General features: G+C 36.9%; 1 protein-coding gene across 1 annotated transcript; it reads left to right on the forward strand.

Annotated features, from left to right (window-relative positions):
* The first annotated feature begins 23,460 nt into the window (after positions 1 to 23,460).
* LOC121256911 (stemmadenine O-acetyltransferase-like) lies at positions 23,461 to 25,128 on the forward strand. Its single transcript, XM_041157703.1, has one exon. It carries the CDS (start codon positions 23,569 to 23,571, stop codon positions 24,865 to 24,867), a length of 1,299 nt encoding a protein of 432 aa, XP_041013637.1. The 5' UTR covers positions 23,461 to 23,568; the 3' UTR covers positions 24,868 to 25,128.
* The last annotated feature ends 824 nt before the right edge of the window (positions 25,129 to 25,952 follow it).

Genomic DNA, 25,952 nt, shown 5'->3' on the forward strand with positions numbered 1-25,952 from the left:
TAGTTTTAAATCTTCTAGTGCATATTTTGTGCAACATAAAATGCGGCCTACAATGACTCTTATATAGGAGGTCAAGACAATACAAGTGTCTCACTTAAGCAGTGCAGGACTTTTGTTTTGCCTTGGCATAGGCACACAATATTAAGTAAAAACTATACTTAATACATATTACTATATTTATATATGGTAAAACTAATAACATATATTTGTAAATATGTATATATATATATATATATCTTCATATAAAATATATATAAGTTGGCGGAGTGGAGGTGCTCCCCTTCCCCCATAGGAATTCCTCCTTGTTGGGCGGGGCGAATAGGGGCTGGCTAGTTGGGTGTGGGCCCCCACTGTCCACCCTTTATTGGGCAGTTATCTAACTCACAGGGAATAATTATGCTATCAAGTATTGAAATTGATTAAATCAATTACTATTTGGAAAATCGAAATTTGAAGAATGGTTTATCTAAATTAAACTGAAGAAAAGAACAGAAAAATTAAGATTAAAAAAAATAATACGAATAGATCTAGAGCATTTGACTTCACCTAGTAAATCCCACACAATTTATTCTTCCTTGTTATAGAATCTCAATTATCCCAAGTTGATGATAAAAATCTCTTAACTATTCAATATTTTCTCTCGAACAATATCAAAAATATCTCCAACTGATAACTCTATGTGAATTTAACTAATTAGAGACTCAGTTCATGAAGCATATGGCTCTCGCCTCTGCTCCCCCAAATTTGCCTCCTTGAAAGAAACTCAAATAATAAACTCTGAACTATTGAAACCTAAATTCAAACTCTCTAAAACTCAAAACTAAAAAAAACTTTAAAAGCAAACGACCCCCTATTCATCCCACAAGCATGGATTAAATAAATGTCAAAACTCAAATCCGGAAACAAAATAAATGCTCCTAATCTAGCCTAAAAATTTGAAAAATAGTTTTCAAAGATAGATGTTAATATAAAAGGAAATTATCCCAATAATATCGGAATTATCTAAAATGGAAGATTCAGTGATATGCAGCTTGATTTGTAGAGTTCGGGAGGATTTGATTGCCAATAGATTGATTGAGGAATTAAGAAGGGTAGAGGCGAGTAGATTCCATGTGCACTGAATATAACTGGCGGACATCGAGGCCACAAATGAACGAGCGTGGAGGTCACAAAGGAACGGGCGTCTCTTTGCCTACCGAGTGGTAAGACTCCCGACCAGGATGAAAGAAACCTTTCACCTTTTCTAGTTGTTGCCCACGATGTCATTTAGGTTGGTATTTTAAGTTGGTCGTTTAGACTAGTCGCCCAATCTAATTGCCTAGAGCATTGTCGCCATGTCTTCGCCCCTTCTGGTCATGCCTTCTAGTCGCGAGTCTCCTCGCCAACTCAGAGGTAAGTCTTCTCACCCTTTTTGCTGCCCACGGGACAAGGCTCATCGCGCAAATCTCATCGGCTTTCTTTAGATCTCGCTGCGTCTCATCAGTTTAGATCTGTAGTCTCTTATTTTGTACCAAAATGCTCTCCTTTTGCACTAAATCTTCTTATTCCTTCAAATCCAAGAAAATAAATAAAAATATGTAGAAATAAAATAATATCAATAGTATTAAAGGGAGAATGATATTTGTCGTAAATAAAAGAGTGATAAAAATCATATAAAAATGACACTTATCAAATATCCTCAAACTTAAGCTTTGCTCACCCCCGAGCAAAGAAGAAAGACAATTAAAACAAGCATTGGTTTGATTCACAAATATATTGCCTCAAAGATTGTCTAAAGTTTATAATTCAAAGGAATCATTCAAGATTAATCAAGTCCAAAAGTTAATTCAAAACTCATTTCCACCGCATTGTCCATCCCTACATTCAAGCAAAACCATCATTCTCACTTCATTATTAGCTCCCCCTGTAGTTTTATGCAAACAAGTAAATAAATAACGGATCTCTAAAAACTCCGTAGGCTTGCTTTTCAAATCACTCTCCACTAATGTAGAATAGAAACTATTACCAAGGATCAATAGATCTTTATTAAGCTTGTAATGTAAGGCTAGGGTGAGGGTTATAAAGAAAATGTGGGATTCAAACAAAGCAAGATAACTTAAGTTTGAACATCAATAGAATAAATAGAGCATTATCACTTCTAACACAAACAACTCTTCTCAATCATTGTAAATCTCTCAACATATATCTTTTTATTGCACTTTCAAGTATCTCTCTTTTTACTCCTTTATTCAGCAGATCAGATAGTTTTTTTATTTTGTGTGGAAATATTCCATACTTTTTCGGCTGCCTTTATGAATAACTCTCGTTGGCTTTTTATTGTTGGCCACATAGTAGACAATTGACTTTTCACACCTCCAAACTTATGATTTTGATAATATTGCTATAATTACTTTACTTGTAGACCTTCTACCTTTCTTGCCTTTCATGCTCTTGTGAGTCTGTGAATTTGGGTAAACTTCGTTCTCTCGAAAGGTAAGGAAATCAGTGTTTAAGCTCAAATAGGGTAGGGAATATGAGGTTTACAAGAAAGAAAAATATAAGGACAAAATATATTTCAATAAAGCTCAAAGGGGCGACTAGAGATAAAGATAATAAACAGGTAAGCTTGAAAGGCTCATTCGGTCCAAAGAATACCTTAATCATTTCCCTAGTAATATTCTATCTAGGATTTCACATCGAGTGTAATCAAATAAGTTCTGGAGTAAGTTGAGACTATACAAATTCACAAAATTCACATAAAATTTCTCTAGGTACTCAAAAAATTAATATAAGAGACATTTATTGAACATAGGAAATATCAAATTAAGTAAGATCAAGTAAAGAATTAATAACTAGACTTAAGCAATGAGAATTTTTCCTAAAAATTATAATCAATTTCAATCATATTCTTATCATAAGTTTTTTTCTTCATCAAACCATACTACTTTTATCATCATCATCATCATCATCATCATCATCATTATTATTATTATTATTATTATTATTTTGAGTAAAATAATATTTTTCCCCTCAAACTTAGATATCACATTGTCCTCAATGGAAAAAATGAATAAAAACTAAAGCAAAGATTGGGAGAAGGTAAGAGATGCACCCCTGATTTATTTATTTATTATTTTTTGTTCTGGTCTTCCAATTGAATATTTTCCTTGAAGATGTAGTATTGTGCCCCTTGGAGATCTCCCCGGCCTGTTCATTCCTTAAATTTGATGGAAGTGGGTTGAGTTCAAACTTAGGTGATTCCTTAAGTGGTAGTTTTGGGAATTCAGTTCTATAAGTCTTGTCGGCCATGACCACATCTCGGTCGCTTATTTGAAAAGAAGAATGTACCTCGGAAGGAAATTCCATAGATTTAAATACGTCATAAGTGACCTACTCCTCGCTAACCAACAAAATGAGTTTCCCTTTCTGGACATCAATTAATGTTCTCCTTGTCACAAGGAAAGGTTTGCCCAGTGTCAAAGAGATCTCTTCGTCCTCCTCCATATCGAGTACAATGAAGTCAGTTAGGAAGATAAACTTATCAACTTTCACCAGTACGTCTTGAATGAGTCCTCTCGGGTATTTAATTGATCTGTACGCCAACTGTAGATAGATGGGGGTCGACTTTGCTTCTCCAAGACCTAGTTCCTTAGGAGGCAGCTTTTTTTGTACAATCGCACTGCTCTCCTCGGTTGCCAACAGTACAGAGATGGTGGCCGGCTTTACTTCTCCAAGACCTAGTTCCATAGGCGGCAACTTCTTTTGTAATTGCACTACCCTCCTCGGTCGCCAACTGTAGAGAGAATTGATTATCAATCTTATTTTTTTCTTAATCTCTACGAAAGAGGAATTGATGGATCATAAATTGAAAGAAAATAAGTTTCAGAAATAAACTCCCTGGATTTCTTGGGTTTTGCAACCCCTTTATTCTCCTAAGTCTTCTCAGCTTGCTGGTTGGTCGCATCCTGATATTCCCGAACTCGACATTTTCAGTAGCTTCTGTGTCCCGTTTGGTGTTTACTAACTGATCATATGTCCGCCCACTTCTCAATATTTTGGCTTTGACATGTTCCTTCAGATTGGTCATTGTGTTGCTCGGTAAAGTCTTGTTGTCCTCTCGGTAAGCATGTCTGAGAGTTGACCGATTTGTGCCTCAAGATTTCGGATTGAAGCCGAGTTGTTTTGGATCACCATATCAGCCTTTTGCATTGCCATATCAATCTTTTGCTTGTACTACATGATTATATCTTCAAGTGTCAACTTCTTCTCTTGCTGTGGACACTGTTGAAGTGGTCTAGTCGGCACTTGGTTATTGTTCCATGAAAAATTAGGGTGATTTCTCCATTTGGGATTGAACGTGTTTGAATAAGGATTATTTTGACGTTGGAAATTAGGCTTGTAATGGGCATGTTTGTAACTCGGTTGGGCAAAAAGATTCCCCACTTGTTAATTTACACTTGAATGATTTCTTGCACAATGATCACAAATAACATTAGTTTGAATAGCATTATGGTTCATCTTACCTATTTGTTGTGATAGATTTGCCAACTGCACTGCCAATGTGGTAATAGCATAATCTCTGAATGCCTTGTACTCCTGGTCGACCATCTCAAATTTGGAGGTGCGACCTTTTTCTTCTTCTCTTTATTGTGCGCCTTGTTCTCTTTCTCCTTTTTTTTTTTTAAATAAAATAAAATCCAAAGGAGTAAAAATCTTGTTGGTATCAATATTAGTAACAAATAACTATTTTCCGGTAACGGTGCCAAAAACTTGTTCACATAAAAATATATCTGCAAGTGCACAGAATCGTAACAAGTAGTAAAATGTTTTAAAGAAAATGGTTATCAAACCCACAACTCCCCCAGATCTAAATCCGGAAACAAAATAAATGCGGCAACGGCGGCAAAAACTTGTTCGCATAAAAATATATATGCAAGTGCACAGAATGAAAACAAGTAGTAAAGTATTTTAAAGAAAACGGTTATCAAACCCACATGCAATAATTATGCTATTGAGTATTGAAATTGACTAAATTAATTACTATTCGGAAAATTAAAATTTGAAGAATGGTTTATCCAAATTAAACTGAAGAAAAGATCATTAAAATTAAGATTAAAAAAAATAATAATAATAGATCTAGAGCGTTTGACTTGACCTAGCAAATCCTAAACAATTAATTCTTCCTTGTTATAGAATCTTAATTATTCCAAGTTGATGATAAAAATTCCTTAACTATTTAATATTTTCTCTCAAACAATACCAAGAATATCTCCAACTAATAACTCTATATCTCTATGTAAATTTAACTAATTAGAGACTCATTAAATTCTTTGAATGTTTTCTGAAAATTACACTAGTCGCGATAAAGTATCTTTACTTTCACTCAACTAATGGTGTTTAATCCTAGAACAATAATCACAAATCACCTCTCAGTCTCATTGCAATCCAAAAGATCAAACAATAGTTAGTTAAAAAATTGTAAGCATTACGAACAAGGAATAAACACTCAATCATGGAAATATTGAAAATAAAATAACTTGGAATATAAATTGTGTGTTCAATGCTAGGCTATATCAAAGCTTTAGAAAATAGAATTAGTTCATGATGGAATTGAAAAGAATAAAACTGGTGTTTTTCGTTCAAGTCGGTTGATGAAGCATGCGGCTCTCGCCTCTGCCCTCCAATTCCACCTTCTCAAAAGAACACTTAAAGAATAAATTATGGAACTCTAAACTCAGGCTTAGACTCTAACATAAAAGAAATTATTCCAAGAATAGTGGAATTATTTAAAATTGAAGATTCAGTGATATTTGGCTTGATTTACAGGGTTCGGGAGGACTTGGTCGCCAACAGATTCATTGCGGAATTTGGATTTCGTGGTCAACAGCAGATTGATCCCGATTGGGAGGAATTATCCCACCGAGTAGATGCTGTGTGCGCTGAATATATCTAGCATGGAGGTCACAAATGAACGGGCGTAGATGTCCTAAAGGAACTGGCCTCTCCTCACCCACCGAGTGGAAAGACTCCCAATCGGGATGGAAGACTCGTCTCACCTTTTCTAGTTGTTGCCCACAATGTTATTTAGATTGGTCTTTTAAGTTGGTCATTTAGACTAGTCACCCAATCTAACCACCTAGAGCCTTGTTGCCAATCTTCTTGCCTTCTGGTCACGCCTTTTGGCCGCGAGTTTCCTCGCCTACCGAGAGGTAAGTCTTATCGTCTTTGGGCGAGAGAAATCTCTTTGCTGCCCATGGGACAAGGCTCCTTGCCTAAATTTCATCGGCTCTCATTGCCTCTCATTGGTTTGGATCCGTGGTCTCTTATTTTCTACCAAAATGCTTTCCTTTTGCACTAAATCTTCTCATTTATTCAAATCCAAGAAAATAAATAAAAATATGTAGAAATAAAAAAAAAATCAATAGTATTAAAGGGAACCACATCCTTGCATCATGCATATGATGGTTAATTTCCTACAAATTATGCAGCACAAGCAGTTTATTTTGGCACATACAAAGTTCTATTTCTATATTGCTCTGGACATGAATATAGATGAACTACGTTCTTTATAGCATAGTTTCAAATTAGAAGAAAAAATATATATTTCTACGTCAGTTAATTGGCACACTTAAAACAATATTGATGTGAAAACCTTTTATTTCCAAGTCAAGTATATAAGTAGGGAGTAATAGATAATTATTAGTTAAGGTGATATGTTTGTTACTTTTTTTCTTTTTCCATTGAAAATATATAGATAAAGAGTATAAATTTGTTTAGTTTTTGTTTACCTGCATTTAGTTAGTTGTGTTCACTTAAACTTAAAAGATAAAAAATTTGCTCTTGTATCATAAATTCTTACAGCGTTGTTGATTCGTGGCAAGTATAACAATGGTTAGTGAGGAAGAAAGCAAGGGTCCTCAAAGACTTGGTGAAACTGGTCTTGCATTACACTATGCTAATACTATCAACCTGACTTGGTGATGCTTTTGGTGACACTTTCCACCATGCATGCCTGTAATTTCTGCCTTGTAAGTTGTTATTTGTATTTTCAATGTGAATTCACTCCCTACCATATATCTTTTCTAATTAACTTGTTATCATATTCATTTGATCAGTTGATATGGATGGTGACATGTAACGACCTGATCCAATATTATTAAGGATAAATTATGGATAATTTTATTAGACTCAATAAATGAGTTAAAACCCACAAGAGAGTTTATCGGATAAGTTATATTTATGTTAACCTAGAGTTAAGCCTACATTTTCAAAAAAAAAAACTTCAAACTCGTAAGTTAGAGTCCAAACACTATTAGCATTCTAGATTCCTTTTCATAATAAAACTCCTAGCTACCAGAATTCCTTTTATGAATTTCAACCACGCATGAAATCTAGTTCCAACCCCATGCACGTACACGATCTACTCCCACTAGGGTTTTCAAAAGCAGCTATATATATACCACTACTTTGATCAAACAACTGTGAGATTTTCTTGTCGGTAAAACCAAATGTTGTTTTTATATTGGTATATATACCAATATATATATACTAGCAGCTATATATATACCACTACTGGCTTGTTATGTATTTTGCCCTTTGTATTATATTTTTGGGATAACTGTATAACTCCTTTCTGTACTACTTTTGTATTGGTAACTTTGTATTTAAACTTCTGGTACTTAATTGACTAACTTTTAATTAACCGTTGCGACTTTTGCTGTGCACTTTTATATGTTGTACACATTTGAGCACTTGTTGTTGGGATGCATAACCCATGTTGTCATCATCCGGGCATCCTGATTCCTGAGATTCTGTATGTGGGTCGGGGGCACCAAATGTGGTATCAGAGAAGTTTGGCTCTGGGTAAAACCACATGTGCCGTAGGTGCAGAACCAGAAAATTTTAAAGTTGTGATTTAAAGTTATTTTGTTTGAAGTATTTTATTTTAATTGTTTTATTTTTTTTATTGTACGATACTTTATTTGTTTTATTTTTTTATTGTATGTTTATTTTAATTTATTTGTTCTATTTTATTGTATGTTCTTTTATTTTGTTGGTTTTATTCTACTTTATTTATGTTATTTTGTTATATTTTAATTTATTTTACTATAATTATATTTTAATTTGTTTTATGTTGAAAGTGGGGTTAAGGGTTACACTATGGCAGAAAGATGGTATGACCAAGAAGGCCGACTTGGGAACCTGCAGATGAATTGCCTAGAGGCGATGGGAATTACGCCGTGGCAAGGGCATTAGATTGGATGACGGAGTTCCTTCAACAAAATTTTCGTCCACTGCAAAGAGAGCAGAATAGGGTGGTGCAAGCTGGGTGCACCTATGAGCGCTTCTTGGCGCATAGAACTCCTGCCTTCATGGGCGAAGAAGATCCACTTCAGGCCGAGAGGTGGATTGAAGACCTCGAAAGGACATTCGAAGTCTGTAGTTGCACGGAGGCCCAGAAGGTGTTGTATGGGAGTTACCTGCTGCAAGGTGAAGCAACTAATTGTTAGAAGACTAAGCAGGAACTCCGAGAAAGAGTTTGACGACCGTTTCTTTCCTATTTTTGTGAGACAGCAGAAGGCACGGGAATTCAATAACTTGGTCCAAAGGGATATGACTGTTGAGCAGTATGCCCGAAAATTGACAGAGCTCCGGCGATTTGCAACTCAACTGATCGCCACCGAAGAGTTGCGGGCGAAACGTTTCCAGGAAGGGTTACGCCCTCAGATATGCAGTTAGGTCGCGTGCCTGCAAATCCAGGACTTTCATAGGTTGGTCAAGGTGGCCTCTATTATTGAGCGAGAGTGAGGTGTTGTGGTAGGCTCCCCTCCGAGTAAGAAGCGGCTGAATGTTGATTGTAACACCCCGTATTTTAGTGTATTTTTTTATTGAAAGATTATTTGTTATTAATTTAAAATTTATTCTCTTGTTTTAAAATTGTTGAATTTTTAGTTGTGTTATTTTTATGATTTTTAGTTTACGAAAATTATTTTTGAAGTGCTTTCTCTAAATTAATTACTTTTATGCGTTTAAATCTCTTCTCAAATTAAATTAACTTGTTGTGGGGTTTAATTATTTATTTTCATTTTAATCACTACGTTTGAATTATTTTATTTTACTTGCTGTGTTAAAATCGTTTTCGTTGGATCGTTTTTGTGACCCAAGATATGAGGATTGGACCTCATTTCTTTCCCTACATTTTCTCTTTCCTCTTTTCTTTTTCTTCTTTTTTTTTCTTCTCCTTTTTCTTTCTTTTTTTCTCTCCTCTCCTCTCCCGCGCGCCGCACGACTCTCCCCCTTTCTCTCTCCGTCCATTTCTTCTTCCACCCAGCCCCGCCGCCTCGCGCTGCCGTGCGCGACACCGCCTGGGCCACTGTCCTTCCCAGCCACCAGCGACCACCCCCCTGTAATCTCAGCCCCAACCGAGCCGCCGTTAGCTCCCACGCGCATCACCAAGCCGCGTCACTCCTTGCGCCGCTGCGCCGCCGTCGCGCCACCCCCAGCCACCATCTTCTCACCACATCATCCTCGACCTTCTAGCAACCCAATGGACCCAACCCCACCTCCGATCTGTCACCGATGAAGCCCCACCATCAACATTTCCATTTTGGGTATTTTTGCACTTCAACCGCCTATTGCGCAGCCACCCACGGCCAACCACCACCACTACTAGCTTCACCGACATCCCTAAACCCTACCCTATCAATCTCGGGTCTTCGTTTACACCCGTTCAAAAGTGGATTTTTTAGACCCACGGCCACAGTGCTTTTGGCACTGTTTTATTGCTGCGTTGCCGCTTCTAGCACCTCCGTGATCTCTCAAAAATTATATTATAGCATTGTAAGTATTTTTTTTAAAGAACTTTTGAGATTTTAATGTATTTATGCTCTAATTCATTTTTACTGTTAATTTATTGGTGGTGTCGGACTGAGTCTGAGGAGTAAGGGGATCGGTTAGATTGGATGATGGAGTTGTTTGTATGAGATTGGTTTATGTTATGAAATTTGTTAGCTGTTTCGGGTTTAAATATTGGTGTTTTGAGTTTGACGTCGGTCATGGTGAATATTGATGATTTTTAGGAGTGATGATATATTTTTGGATTATTGGTTTGATGTATTGGAAATGTTTAGAAGGGTTTGTTGGGGCCTTTTAACATCCAGAAGTGTTGAGATATTTTTTTTCCTGTTGTGGAGTGTGAACGGAGAGAGAGTAGTGTGTAGTGTCGTCCTGATTAAATTGTTAGTAATTGTTTGGGACTGCGAACTGTAGGAATAAGTGTGAGTTATTGGAATTTGAGTTGACATTGGTTTTGATGCTTGTATTGGACAATATTGAGATTGGAATAGAATATTTTGGGTCGAAGTGTGGGCTGTCCGGATTATTATTTGGCTGATTGAGTTTGATTAAACTTACTGAATTATGGTCTAGAAATTGGGTATTAAGCTATCTAAGACCAATTTTGTGTTGTTGGACTTTAATATTTAGTTTATAGTATTTTTATGAATAGGTGACGAGACGGATAGAGACCGTATTCAAGTCATAGATAATGCGCTGCAAGAGTCAGGTAAGTAGGGTTCCTATGCTAGGTTTTATACAAGTTAATAAGACTGAGGTTGATTTTATGAAAACTTGCATATTTTGTGTTGTGTTGGGAACTTGTGAAAATAAAGATCAACCTTGGTCACTCATCTGCATTATTTATGAAATCTGTGTGAAAAAGGAAAAATATGTTCTGGCATGCATTGTGTAGACATGAGCTAAATTCTGTTATGTGGTCTCTGAAATCTAAAAAATGAGCGATATTGAGAATATGCAAAGTTGTGCATTTATTTAGAAAGATGTTTTGACTTTTGTGTTCAGTGTAGGTAAACTGTCTGATTCTGTTTTGGTACTCTGTACTATTTTGATATAACATTTGAAAACCTTTGGCATGGTGTACTGGTTTTCGTATCTGACTGTCTCTGCTTTGCTCTGCTCTGCTCTGTTATGCTCTGCTCTGTTTGGGTTGGTACCAACTTCTCTGTCTCTGAGTGCACCCACTTTGAAAACAAAGTGGTTTTATTGTAGTCTTTCCTGTGTGCACACTCGGGGTTCCGAGAAGAATAAAGGAAAGATTTCACCTCTGTTTCTGCCTGGTTTGGCCACCGGGGTTAGCACAACCCTACCACGGGGGTGAAACATGGTCTCTGCTCTGTTTGATGCTCTGTTTTGATCTGATGATGATACTCAGTTTATGTTATGCCAAAGCACTATGAGTTTTACTTGTCTTAAAACCATCGCTCTGTTACTTTTGAAAATATGTTCTGTTCTGCATGATAACTCTGGAAAATATTTTGTTCTGCATGCTCTACTTTGTAAATGCCCATGTTTACACGCTAGCATATGATTTCTGCTTACTGAGTTGTTGATAACTCACCCCCTATCTTCATAATATTTTTCAGATGATGTGGAGAGTCCAACTGAGGACCTGGATTAGATTGGTGAGCATGATTAAGCTGGGAGAGGATGTTAGAAGAAGGAATTCTGATGTCTTATGTCTTTTAGATTTAATTTTATCTTGGGCTTGGGTTTAGTAAGACTTTTGAAGTTATTAGTTTGGTTTGTTATGACTACCGGGAGATTTTGGACTCCTTAACTTATTTTGCTGCAGTAATAACTTTGTAGAGTTTCAATGTGGTTATTTTGAGTACTTGAGATTGAGTTTTGCTAATAAAGTTTTGGAGTTTTATTTTAGTTGTGTTGGAAAACATGTTCTTAAGTGACAGGTAGTAATTCTCCAGGCCATCTGGGTTTGGGGCGTTACGTTGATGGTGAAGGGAACAGTTCTAGGTTGCCACAGAAGTTTATGTAGAGGACTGGGGCCTGATCGCAGGCAGCCTCCAGTGTACGTATGCGGGGTTGAGCTCTAGTTTGCGGCAGATGCAATAGAGCCCACGAGGGCAAGTGCTGTCAGGGTAGGAACCAGTGCTTTGAGTGCGGTCAAACGGGGCACTTTGCTCATGAGTGCACTAATTGGACCCAAAGGAATCAGGGCAGTCATCACTGTGGTAGAACTAACCAGAGGCAAGTAGTTCAGGCTTGGGTGTATGCGTTGAATCCTGGTAGTGCTGGCGACGAGGTTCTAGAGACTCAAGGCCCTGGAGTTATGGCAGGTATGAGTCTAATCTGATCTTTCGAAATGGATGCCTTGTGTGGTTTATTCTCGGGTTTTGGAAAAATTATGCAAGTTGTACCCATACCCATTGGGTGTTGGAGGTCGTGTGATTTTTTTAAGTGTGTTCTAGTTGTATCTTGTAACTGCCTTAGTGTTAATGTTTGATCTTACAAATTTCTAGGACGAAATGTTATTTTAAGGGGGTAGGATGTGATATCCCGTATTTTAGTGTATTTTAATTGAAAGATTATTTTAACTAATTTAAATATTGGTTGTTTTAAGTGTATCGAATTTTTCATTTGTTTATTTTTATGATTTTTAAGTTGTGAAATTTATTTTGATATGCTTTCTTAATATTAATTATTGTTATGCATTTAAATTGCTCTTTATTTTAAATTAGTTTATTGTTAGATTTAATTATTTTATTTTTATTTAGTCACTATGTTTAAATTACTTTATTTAACTCGTTGTTTTGAAATTATTTTTGTTAGATCAATTTTGCGACATAAGTTGTTGGGATTGGACCTCATTTTTTTCCTCTTTTTCTTTTCCTTCTTCTTTTTGTTTCTCTCCTTCTTTTTCCCCTGCTTCTTCCTCCTGTGTGCGACACCCCTCCCCTCTCCCTAGTCCGTTTACGTCATCCTCCCACAGCGCCCCCTTGTGTCGCCCATTACGGTCACCGCCCCTCCCATTCTTCTCCCTACCAGCCGGCTACCTCATCCATCCATTTTCAGCTTCTCCCTCGCCGCCTATCGCCCTCACACGCAGCTCCAAGCTGAGGCAACCTTCAAGCTCACGCATCGCCGTCGCGCCACCATTGGCCACCATCTTTTCACCACACTACGATCAGCCCCTTAGCTACCTAACCCACCCAAGCTCAGCCTTGATCCTCCACCTTTGAAGCTCCTCTAACTCATTTTCTGATTTGAACTTTGTGGACTCCAACCGCCGCCCACGCCGCCACCTATAGCCAAACACCACCACCATTAGCTTCGCCAACACCCCTAAGCCGTTCACTAGCCATCTCAAGTATTCTTTTATCCCCGTCCAAAAGTTGAGTTTTTGAGACCTACGACCATAGTCCAAAATACACTGTTTCATTGTTGCGCTACCACTTCTAGCATCTTTGTGATCATTCGAAAAGTATATTATAGCACTGTAAGTATTTTTTCAAAGAACTTTTGAAATTTAAATGTATTTTTGCACTGACTCATATTTATTGTGAACTGGTTGGTTGTGCCGGACTGACTCTGAGGAGTAAGGGGGTCGGTTGGATTGGGGGATCGAGTTGTTGTGTGATTGGATTATGTTGGGTTTTGTTGGCTGTTCAATATTTGTTTGTGTCATATACAATGCATTTACACGTATGTTCATGTTTGTAAATGAAAACTTGATTTTCTCATAATCGCATACATGTTCATGTGTAAATTTGAAAAACTGGATTTTCATGTGAGAGAGGATTTTGAGTATGTTTGAAATGATTGGATTGATCGGTTTGAGAGAAAGGAAAACTGACTGTAGGGATGGTGGTAAGCAAGGATGGTGGTAGTCTCACTTGTGATTCCCGCCTACGGTGCACGTGGTAGGGATGGTGGTATAGTTCCGCTTGTGATTCCCGTCTACGGTGCACTCAGAAAGGATGGTAATAAGCAGGGATGGTGGTAGAGTCTCGTCTATGATTCCCGTCTACAGTGCTCTAATATGTACCTCTTGTGTGAAAAGGAACTGTAGGGATGGTGGTAAGCAGGGATGGTGGCATAGTCCCGTCTGTAATTCCCATCTACAGTGCATGCGGTAGGGATCGTGGTAAGCCAGGATGGTGGTAAAGTCTCACCTATGATTCCCACCTACAGTGTCTGATAAATGATTATGTTGTCATTCTATGATTTAATGGTTATGAGCACCATTTTCTGGAAAAATGGTTGGTTTATGTTTGTGCCATTTTCTAGGAAAATGGCAGATATTATTCATCACGTGTTTTGGGTCAAATGAGATTTTTGACTTACGTTGGGAAATGAGGTTTTGGGGTTACATTTGTATTTCGTCATGTACACATGTTTGCTGGTTGCATTAATGCAATTTTATCTTGTGGGTTGTTTGGGTTATTACTTACCTATGATATCGTTTTATGATATCATAAATTTTGATGCAGATGAGGACGACGAGCTTTAGGCTTTGGCTTTGCTGGATGAGTGATCTGGGATTGCTCTCGTGTATCAAGATTTATTTTCCAGTTTGTTATGTATTTTGCCCTTTGCATTATATTTTTCGGATAACTGTATAACTCATTTCTGTACTACTTTTATATTGGTAACTTTGTATTTAAATTTATGGTACTTAGTTGGCTAACTTTTAATTAACTGTTGTGACTTCTGTTATGCACTTTTACATGTTGCACAAACTTGAGCACTTATCGTTGAGATGCGTGACCTGTGTTGTCATCATCCTGACGTCCTGATTCTCGAGATTCCATACGTGGGGGTCGGAGGCGCCACAATCTCAGGGTCCTGAATTCCACCAAAACACAAGGGGGGTTAAGGGCGCCACATGTTTCCAAGTTGCAACGATCGGTCCGTACTTATTTCGTTTAATTTCTAAGTGGTAAATATATATATATATATATATATATATTCACACTCGTTTTCTACTAGTTTCCATCTAAAATTATCAAAATTTGTACGTAAATAAATGGTGTGATGTGTTAAATGCTTTGTGATTCAAATCTACAAAACATAAGATAGCACATATTTATAATTAGAAGGTGAAATTTATATCTTCCCTCCGGTTGCAGCTGGTCATTGATCATTATAAGCTTGCACATAGTTGGAGTTGTTTCTACATGTATTGCATTTTCATGCTATATTTTTCTCATCCCTTGATGGAACAGGTAAACGTCTTTATCAACTTAAGAAACGAAAACGACATCATGTTCATCTTTTTAATGTTTTTTCTTTTAGGATAACTAAGAAGCTAGCTAATATTTATAATTATGATACCAACTCTGCTACGTGTTGAATCTGGAGAAGACTGAAAGCTTCCCGTTCTAGAGCTATATCCTTTTTCTTGATTCTTTCTTTCTTTATTTTTTTCTTCAGTTATTTTCTCGCACCCAACCATCTGATGCAGACAGTGTAGCAACCATGCATGCATGCGTGCATAGAACTAAAAATTTCTGAAATATACTCATGTCTACATGATCAGATTCTAGAAGGCCGTGTAAGGAGGGCGTAAAGAATCTAAATGGATCGAGAAATGCTTAGGATCCGATAATTGGTCCCGAGAATTTCTCCCGACAGTATTTTTTACTTTTATTTTGTGATCAAGTAAGTATTTTTTAATACTGTTATGAATTTTTTTTTTTAAAAAAAATATTTAAGTATACCAAAAAAAAGGAATGAAAATAAATAAATAAAATAGAAAAACTTTTTTTTATCTTCTCGGAAGATCCTCGGTGCAGCACACTCATCTAAATATTTTGTTTTGGTTCAAACGACAGGGTTGGTGATTGAGAAAAGAAATCATGAAATATTTGATTTCTTTATTGCATTTTTCTTTTTCAGAAGCGTGAGTATTTGACTCTCAAGGAGAGAGGCCTGCAGGCCGGAGATTAATGAGAACACGTAATATGTTTGAAAAGCTACCCAGTAACCCAATTACGTACGAAATGTTCCGTCTTATCCCATTTTATTTTTTTTCTAAATATTATTAAAAGATAAATATTTTCAAATTAATTATTATAAATTTTTTAAATTAATCATTACAATTTTTTTAAACTTTTAAATAATTCAATCTTTTTACATTTTAAAATAGAAATAATATTAAAAAAATAATATTTTAACATTATTTTAACTTCATAATATTTTTATTTAACCTTTTATTTCTTATTTCCCAAAACTCCATAAAAGATTATGGGATGCTTGGGAAAAAAGATGTTGAGAATTTTGTGAACATTAGTAAGATTATTTGTAAAGAATAAAACTACTTTGCCTCCCCAATTTATTGCTCCATTTGACTGCTTGACAGAATTTTTTTCTTCTTTTACTTAGTGATTAAGGAAGTGATTTTAAGTATATTATTATTTTTTTAAAATATTTAAATATATGAAAAAAATGTGAAAATGAAAATGAAAAAAAAAAAAAAAACTTAAAAAGCACAATCGGTCAAATGGAACGGGCTACTCTAGGCGGCAGAGTAGCCTGACTCATTTGTAAATAGTAGTAAGATAATTTGAATTAGTTACAGTTTAGATAGTGAGTTGAAATGAAAGTTGATTAAAATATTGTTAGAATATAATTTTTTAATATAATTTTTATTTTAGAATTTAAAAAAGTTGAATTATATTTTATTTTTTGTTTGAAAGTTTGGAAAAATTATAATGATTAATTTAAAAAAGGTGTAATGATTAGTTTGAAAGTATTTGTGTTTGAATGACGTTTGAAAATAAAATGAGATGAGATAGGATAGGATGAGATTGATTTCCAAACATCTTCAACAAACTATTCCACTATTATTCATAAATTATCTTACTATTATTCATAATATTCTCATCTCATCTCATTTCCAAACATCCCGTAAATGCATGAATGCCCAAATCTCTTTAAGGCTAACTGCAATTCCGCTTAAATTCCAATTATTCAATATCATGTTCACTGAGAGCTGCATGCATGTGGATTATGAGTGGGGATCTACTTCACCTAGCTTCCCAGTTTCTTGCGTGGCAATTTGGCAACACGACCCTTTGTTTATTTTTACTCTTACTTGTGGGAAACCATAGTGGGTACATCATAGTCTAGGGGCGGAACTGTATACAAGATAGGTGGCGTTTTATAAAAAATTAATATAGTATATAAATAACTATAATTTTTCTTTATATAATTGAAATTGCCCTCCAATACTCAGGCGGTCTCCAAAACTTTTACTGAAATTGTCCCCCCTACTCACCTAGCCCCCAATCTAACTTTTCACTTCACCTGAGTCCGGCTTTGAGTCTACAATACTCAAACACAGAAATACCCTCACTCTAACTCTAGACTTTAGTAATCTAATTTATTACTAATTACTAACTGAACATATTTTAATTTGAGCAATTATGACAATGACAATTACACAAGCTACACAGCCTTTAATGTGGGGTTATTCTAACAATTACAATTTACACGGTTACTTAATCCATCAATCCATCACATAACCTCTCTCTTTCTCTACTACACAACGTCTCTTTAAGTTTTCTTTTCATTCTCTACAAAAGTAATGCTAGAGCCAAAGCACAGTTGCACAGACTATAGTTTTCGGTTGAGCATTGACAACAATGGAGCATCATTTTAGGATTGATATATTTACTGCTACAGTAGACTTCCAGTTGCAAGAATTGAACAATAGATTTAACGACTATACAATTAAACTTCTCATTTTTAGAGCTGCTTTAAACCCAAAAGGTGCATACAAGTCATTTAAAATTGATGATATATGTAAATGTTTGAGCAAAAGTCACCACATCAATCGTGGTGAGTATTTTTTCTATATATATATTGTCAAGAGTAATTACAAATCAAAGGTGTAAAGACTCATTACAATAGAAATGAAAAGAATTGATCTGTACAAATAAATCTCCTAAGATTAAAGGCAATATATCAAACCGAGTATTAAGGTAACGTATCCTTGACACCCCCCGCAAGCTGAGGGTTAGATTTGAACGGACATGAAGTTTAGTACGAAAGAACTCAAAGAGAGGTCGAGAAACACTTTCGGTGAAGAGGTCGGCAACCTATAGATGAGAGAGCACATATTGAGTGCGAAATTTGCCAGCAACAAATTCTCGAAGAAAATGATAATCTAATTCAACATGATTGGCCCGTTTGTGGGAAACGGGATTGGAGGTTAAGAAGATCGCACTTTTGTTGTCACATAAGAGAAAAAGCGTCAATGAAATGGGAACCTTGAGATCATGAAGTAAATGGGTGAGCCAAAGGAGTTCAGCTGCAGTAGTTGCAAGAGCGCGATACTCAGACTCATAGCTAGAACGAGAAAGTGGGCTGCTTCTTAGCACTCCAACAAACCACATTATCGTCAAGATAAATAGAGTAGCTATAGGTGGAACAACGAGTATCGGGTCAACCAGTCTAGTTAGAAGGGCAAAAGGCAAGATCAAAGTGAAGTGTGCCCTTGACATAATGTAAGATGCGCTTGACAGCAAGAAAGTGATCTGTAGTAGGGGCATGTAGAAACTAACTGACAGAGTTAACAACATGAGCAATGTCAGGGCGAGTGATGGTTAAGTATTGAAGGGTACCAACTAGAGATCTGTAGAGAGTGGAGTCCGAAAAAGAAAAACCATCGCTAGTCAGATTCTGAGAGATGACCATAGGAGTGTGAACAGGCTTGCTGTCGAGTAACTGTGCTCGAGTCAGAATATCCTAGGCATATTTCAACTGACTGACGAAGAGACTATCAGTAGTGTATGTAACTTCTAGACCAAGAAAATAGCTGAGAGAACCCAAATCCTTAATGGCGAACTCAGAATTAAGTTTGCGAGCGAAGCTATTAAGAAGAGTGGAGTTGTTATCAATAATGATAATATCATCAACATACAAGAGCAGATAGATAGTATTAGACTATTAATGAAAAATAAAGATAGAGGTGTCTGCATGGCTGCAAGAAAACTCAAGGGTGAAAAGAAAGGAACTTAAGCATTGAAACTAGGCATGAGGAGCTTGTTTAAGGTCATAGAGAGCTTTCTTCAACTAACAAACATGATTCGGGTACCTAGGATCAATGTACCCAGGAGGTTGTTCCATATAGACATTTTCAATGAGAGTGCTATTGAGAAATGCATTCTTCACATCAAGTTGGTGGAGAGGCCACCTGTTGTGACAGCAAGAGACAACACAACGCGAACAGTAGTAGCCTTAATAACAGGACTGGAAGTATCAATATAATCAAGACCAGGTACCTGAATATATACTTTGGCCACAAGACAAGCCTTAAGGTGCTCAATGGATCCATTAGGCAAGTATTTGGTCCGTAACACCCATTTAGAACCCACAATATTGGTGTTGGCAGGTTGAGGGACCAAAACCCAGGTGCGATTATGTTGCAAAGCTTGAACTTCTTCATCCATGGCAGCAAGCCATGCAGGATTCTTAGTAGTAGACTTGAATCCTTTAGGCTTAGTGGAGGCAAGAAGAGCAAAGAGAAGTCCAGAGGATCCCAAAACACTAAGATTCGTTGGATGACGAGTCTTGAAAATGCCTGCTTTAGCTCGTGTGAGCATGGGATGAGAACCCAACAGAGGAGCTAGAGCAGGAGTAACATCAGAGTCAACAGGAGGTGGTCAAGGCTCCTGAGGAGGTGAAGAGGGACCTGCAAGAGAGTCAATAACCTGCAAAGACTCATCCACTAGGTCAGTAAAAATAACACATGCGTTAGATCAGGATGGAGTAATATGTGGAGAATGGTGTAGAGGAGACAATGGAGGTTGGTCGGTATGGGGCATGCTTGGTCCGAGGAAATTCAAAAAATGGAGAGATGAAGGGGGCTGAGCCTGAGAGCTTTCTCTGGAGGGAAAAGGGTTTTCATCAAATTGGGCATGGCGGGTGATATAATGCTTGGAGGTAGTGGGATCAAGACAGCAAAATCCTTTATGAAGGGTTATACCCTAGAAAAAAATGCAAGGATTGCTGTGAGGAGAAAATTTGTGACACTTATAATCACACAAACAACGATAGACACGACAACCAAAAGGATGAAAAATCTCATAATTTGGTGAGGAACAATAGAGAAGCTCAAAGGGAGACATACCTTCAAGAAGCGGTGTGGGCAAACGGTTGGTAATGTATGATACAGTGCTGAAGGAGTCAACCTAAAATCGAGGAGAAAGATGGGAATGGAAAAGGAGTGCCAGTCCTGTTTCAGTCACATGTCAGTGTTTTCGTTCAACGCAGCCATTTTGGGCGGTGTATATGGGCAAGAGAGTTGATGGTGAATACCCAAGGTGCTAAGGTGCGCTTTGAAGTGATTGCTTGTAAACTTAGCACCGCCATCACTTTGAAAAATTTTGATGTGGGTGGAATGTTGGTTTTCCACAAACTTTAGAAAGTGAATAAAATGTCATTAAATTCATATTTTAATTTCAAAGAATAAAGCCAAGTGAAATGAGAATAATCATTAATGAATAGCACATAATAAATAAATTCCAAATTTGACTTGACTAGGGAAGAATCCCAAATATCACAATGAATAAGATCTAACACATGAGACGAGTGACGCTCATTACGAGAATAAGGCAAGCGATGATTTTTTGCATTTTGACATGTGTCACATAATGCTGAAGAAGGCAATAATGAGGTAAGATAGAGATAGCTATTTTTATTTAAGAAAGAAATAACAGAATGACTCACATGTCCAAGACGAGCATGCCGTAAGTCATATGAGGCATGAAGAGCCTTATTTTTAAGAACATAAATAAAAGCAGAATTTTCGTGCTCCAGCACATATAAGCCACCATCTCTTTTACCGGTTGCCACCATCCTTCCCGTTTGACGATTCTGGATAGAGAAAAGGTTATTAGTAAATGTAACAGAGAGAGAAAAATAAGATGTTAATTTACTAATTGACAGGAGATTTTTGGTTAGATGAGGAACAACTAAGACATCCAATAAATTAAGTGTTGGGGTAGGAGAAATGGTACCAGTGTGGGTAATGGATAGGGAATCATTATTCCTGACAACTACATGATCCTTACCCGTATAATTACTTGCATGATCCAAGTGGGAGAGGTCCAATGTCATATGAGCCAAAGCCTCTGTGTCCAGGTACCAATCACTGGGCTCTTGCCCATTAAGAGAACAGGAGGCGTTAAAGGCCTCAACGAGATGAGCTGTGTTGCCAACAACATCTCCTACCCGTGCGTACCTCTGGTTGCACTTGTGGGCATAGTGCCTTTCCTACCGACAGATTTGGCAACTCGGTGGATGGCGTCCCTACCCATTGTTGGAACGGCCATTGCTACGGTTGGAAGAGGATCCTTGTCCCTGTTGTTGTGACGAGTGGGATTTCTGGAATTGGAGCGATGGTGGCCACGATTTGTGGCTTTGAACGCGGCAAGTGATGAACCAAAAGAGTCAAGGAACTTCTGGAAAAGTTCAAAACTTTTCGCCTTGGAGACCAAAACAGTGAAGGAAGGTAGGGGTGTTTGAGCCATTTGGGCGGTGGAAAAACTGGTGAACTTAGAACCAGTCCTCATAGGAACCATTGAACTCTATCAGTGCCATCGACGGGTCTTCTGATGGCAGGGAGTTGATCGCAAAGAGCCTTGAATGCCCGAGCATATTTGGTTACCAATTGCGTTCCACATTTCATCAACTGTAAATCGCCCTTGAGACAAATTTCTCTAGCTTTTGATCGATGACTGAAGGTATTTTCGAGGGCTAACCAGACCTCCTGTGAGGTGGAGAGGCCCACATCCTCAGCCATTGCTTTCTCCGTGAGGGAGGAGAGCAAGAGGCTCAAGAGGCACTGGTTAGTATTCTTCCATGCCAAGTGTTTGATGCTTGGCATCTGAGAGCCAATGGGGTCAAACCATGGAGGAGGTGCAAGAGTTCCATTCACATGTCCAAGTAGTTTTTGGCTTTTAAGGAGAGAAAGAAGCTGACTCTTCCATAGGAGATAATTGGAGGAGGATAGTTTTTAGGTCACCATGTGAATCATGGTGTTGAAGGGGAGAAGGGTGGGTGAGGTGTTTTCGGTAGCCATTGAAGCAAGAGGGATCGATGGAGGTTAATTCGATAGAGCTGCTGATACCATGTGAATGTTTGAGCAAAAGTCACCACATTAATCGTGGTGAGTATTTCTTCTATATATATTGTCAATTAGAGTAATTACAAATCAAAGGTATAAAGACTCAATACAATATAAATGAAAAGAATTAATCTGTACAAATAAATCTCCTAAGATTAAGGGCAATATATCAAGCCGAGTGTTAAGGTAACATATCCTTGACAATATATGCGTTGAGGAGTTTTATCTACAGGATTTTATGGAGCAAGAAAAATTCATTAAGAATTCAATTGTAGCATTATGAGCTTGTTGTGCTGACGTATCTAGATTTTCAATATATGTCTACATTATCTTAGCTATGCAGATGACTAGTAATTTCAGAAAAGTCAAAAATTTATTATTTGATTGATAAGTTAATTCGTCTAGTATTAACTCTTCCAGTTTCTACTGCTACTATTGAGCGAATATTTTCTACCATGAAACTTATATAAACTAGATTGCGCACTCGAATGAAATATGAGTTTCTTACAGATCATTTGCTAGTTTATATTGAGAAAGAAATTGGTAAGAATTTCACTTTAGAGATGATAATAGATGAATTTTATTCCTTGAAAGATTGTCGTCAAGCTTAATTTGAAGGGGAAATCCTAAGTTGATATTTCATTTTCTTTTCTTTTTCTAATGGTCTCTAGCAAACTATGGAAATCCTAAGGAAAGTTATCTTATAGGATGATTTATAGACATGTATTTTTTGTATACAATTTTATGATGTATGATTATTATTTTTTATATAGTCACATGCAAAAAAAATACATATTACTTATATTCACACATACCACACACTTTGTCAATCGATCCCATACACCAAATCCTATTTTTTGTATACAATTTTATGACATATGATATAGGCATGCATGTGCACAGAAAACGGCAGTAACTTAAACGTTGATTGTAGACTTTGACAGTACGGAATGGCTCTCGGTACTTTGACAGCTTTTCCCTTGTATGTATAGAGCTTAAGTTCAATTGCTCCCTAAATACATTTTGGTGCATATGAGAAATCATTATTTATCCTCAAGACTTAAATGGTATAAGCTCTGAATTCAAACCTTTACTTTACACTCTATTTTATTCAATTAAATATTCCAAGTGTAATACTCATTTATTGAAAGGAGTCTAGCCCACATGATGTGATTATAGAGTGTTAAGATATAAATTATATAATAAAATTTATCTCTTCCCATTAGTTTAAGTTTTTCTTCACACAGATAGCAATTTCACAACATTACTTTGATGTATATTGAAAATTAAAAATATTTATGTTTTATAATATTATATTGAAAAGTCATCTTACATGAAAACTCGTTCCACAAGCTGTTTGCTTGCATATTGTCTTATATCCAATGTTTTCACTCAAGCTTGAAAAGTCATCTGGCCAATACGAGGGCTTAACCATTCACACGGGTAAGTATAGTCTAAGGAGCTAAATCTTTGATTGATTCTCACAGGACCTCTATATAACTATGCTGGCCAAGGTATGGCTTTCCTCACAGACGCATGTAAGCTGCCCAACGGCCAATAATTTCAGTACCTTCACTTCCCAACTAAACTCTCCTGGGACGGTATCAAGCTAGCCTGCATTATTCATCACAACCAAAACAATGGCAGTAATTGATGTAGAAGTTATCACCAAAGACATCATCAAACCCTCTTCACCGACCCCAGACCACCTCCGTCGTTACAACCTCTCCTTCATTGATCAAATTACACCTCAAATTTTCATGCCTCTTGTTCTCTTTTACCCGAGAGATTCCAATGCCGATCTTAACAACATAGATTGCCAAGACAACATCAAGACGTCCTTGTCTATGGCGTTGACACTGTTTTACCCGATGGCAGGACGGGTGAAGGACAACTCTCATGTTGATTGCAACGATGAGGGTGTCCACTATGTGGAAGCCAAAACCAACTGCAATCTTTCTGAATTTCTTGAGGACCCGAACCTAGTTGAGCTCAATAAATTCCTGCCGTATGAACTGGATGATGTTAATGAACTGGCTCTGGCTGTCCAAGTTACCTCCTTCAGCTGTGGTGGGATCGTGATCGGTCTGGTTTTTGCCCACAAGGTTTCAGATGCTTCCTCATTCTTCTCGTTCCTCAACACTTGGAGTGCTCTTGCTTGTGGTAGCAACGACATAACTAATCCTCGATTCGAATCTGCCATGATATTTCCACCGGAGACATTTCCAAGCTACAGTCCAAGTAGAGGGATTGCAATGAATAAAATTGTTTTAAAGAGATTTGTCTTTGACTCGTCTGCTATATCAGCTCTTAGAGCCAAATATAGCACTAACAACACAAGCATTGAATACCCACGGCCAACTCGCGTGGAGGCCTTATCGGCTTTCATATTTGATCGCTTCTTGGCTGCCACTGAAGCAGATGCAGACACCAACAAGGTATGTACCCTATTTCACATAGCAAACCTACGCACGAGGATGGACCCACCGCTTTCAAACAATTTTTTTGGAAACATGAGCTTGTCCACAGGTTCGGTAATCTCCAGGAAAACAGGTAATGGCTTTCATGACATTGTCATTCCTATGAGAGATTCCATAAGGAAAGCTGACATTGATTATGTGAAAAGCTTTCGGAAGGATGGTGCATCCTTGAGGTTTATGAGTGAGAATGCAGAAAGATTGAAGAAAGGAGAAGTTGTTTCGTTAGCCTTCACCAGCTTGTGCAGGTTTCCTATATATGAAATCAATTTCGGGTGGGGGAAGCCTATATGGGTTGGCTCAGTTAGATTGCTATACACGAATCTAGTTACTTTCTTCGACACCAAATCAGGAAATGGAATAGAGGTATGGATTAACTTGGACGAGAAGGACATGGCTAAACTTGAAGTCGATAAGGAGCTCCTGGCATATGTTTCGTCAATCAAAGTTTCAGTTATGTAGATTGTTATCTAGCTAATTAGATGGATCTTCAAGATTGTCAACGTACAATTTAGAAGTTCCTTTTCTTTTTCTTTTTCTTTTTTTTTTTTTTTTTTTTTTGTTTTTTGTTTTGTTTTATGTCTGCAAGGACAATGTAGTTGAATGCTGGCTACATGATCTAGATCTCCAAGAAGGTTTGGAATAAGTTCGTAATAAGATGGGTATTATGTGATATTTACTAACACTTCCTTTCATGCACATGTGATTAGATTTTCCAGTAGAAAAACAGCTCGTAAGGGTATATGGGCCGAGCTTTGCACGAAGAAACTGGACTTGGATTTTGAACTTGTATGTGTTAAATCACCTTTGGGCCTAGGCTATTACAAAACCTGTCTTCTGTTTTGGTTACCATATATAAAATAGTCAAGAGATCAGACAATAGGGAAAGAAATAAAAATGAACTAAAATTATAAGAATATTTTAGAAACCTTTCGTCTTATATAAATGAGATCAAATTAAAAGCTTAGAAAATATACCTCATTGAAAACTATTCTTAAACCTCTAGTTTTTTTGGATTAAAGTCAAACCGCCATATATATATATTCATTAATTCAATTGATAAATTCTCGATCGTACTATGTACTTGCTTTTGAAACACGAAATTCAAACATTATCATTTTGATCGTCATATGGAGTTAAAAACTTCAGGACTACTAGTTTGGTGAGAATTTACTACTATCTATTATTTTATTATTATTTTTTTACCTACATTTCACTATTATTTAATATTTTATTATTAATTTTCACTAATATTCACATAATACCTCATTACTAGCTAGTTTGGGTATTGAGTCTTGAAAGAACGTTTATTCTGAAATTGGAGATTGAATTAAGAGAAGGGCTACAATTAAGAAGAGATCATTTCATAAATGTAAACTTATAAACTGATATGATTTCATGTGATACGTTAGATTTACTTTAGAATTTGACATACTGAAACAATTGACGTAAGTTTGTGGGTAGAGCATTTTTCTAGACTTAACAATTTTATTCGGGTCTACTTTGAGGATCAATTAATATATAAGAATTGATGATCAGAGAGGCAC

Source organism: Juglans microcarpa x Juglans regia, chromosome 3S (genome assembly GCF_004785595.1).
Source record: "Juglans microcarpa x Juglans regia isolate MS1-56 chromosome 3S, Jm3101_v1.0, whole genome shotgun sequence".
In the NCBI taxonomy this organism is placed as follows: domain Eukaryota; kingdom Viridiplantae; phylum Streptophyta; class Magnoliopsida; order Fagales; family Juglandaceae; genus Juglans; species Juglans microcarpa x Juglans regia.

Bases quoted from the DNA above. Each gene is read 5' to 3' on its own strand.
- LOC121256911 (XM_041157703.1), top strand. From the start codon at position 23,569: ATGGCAGTAATTGATGTAGAAGTTATCACCAAAGACATCATCAAACCC.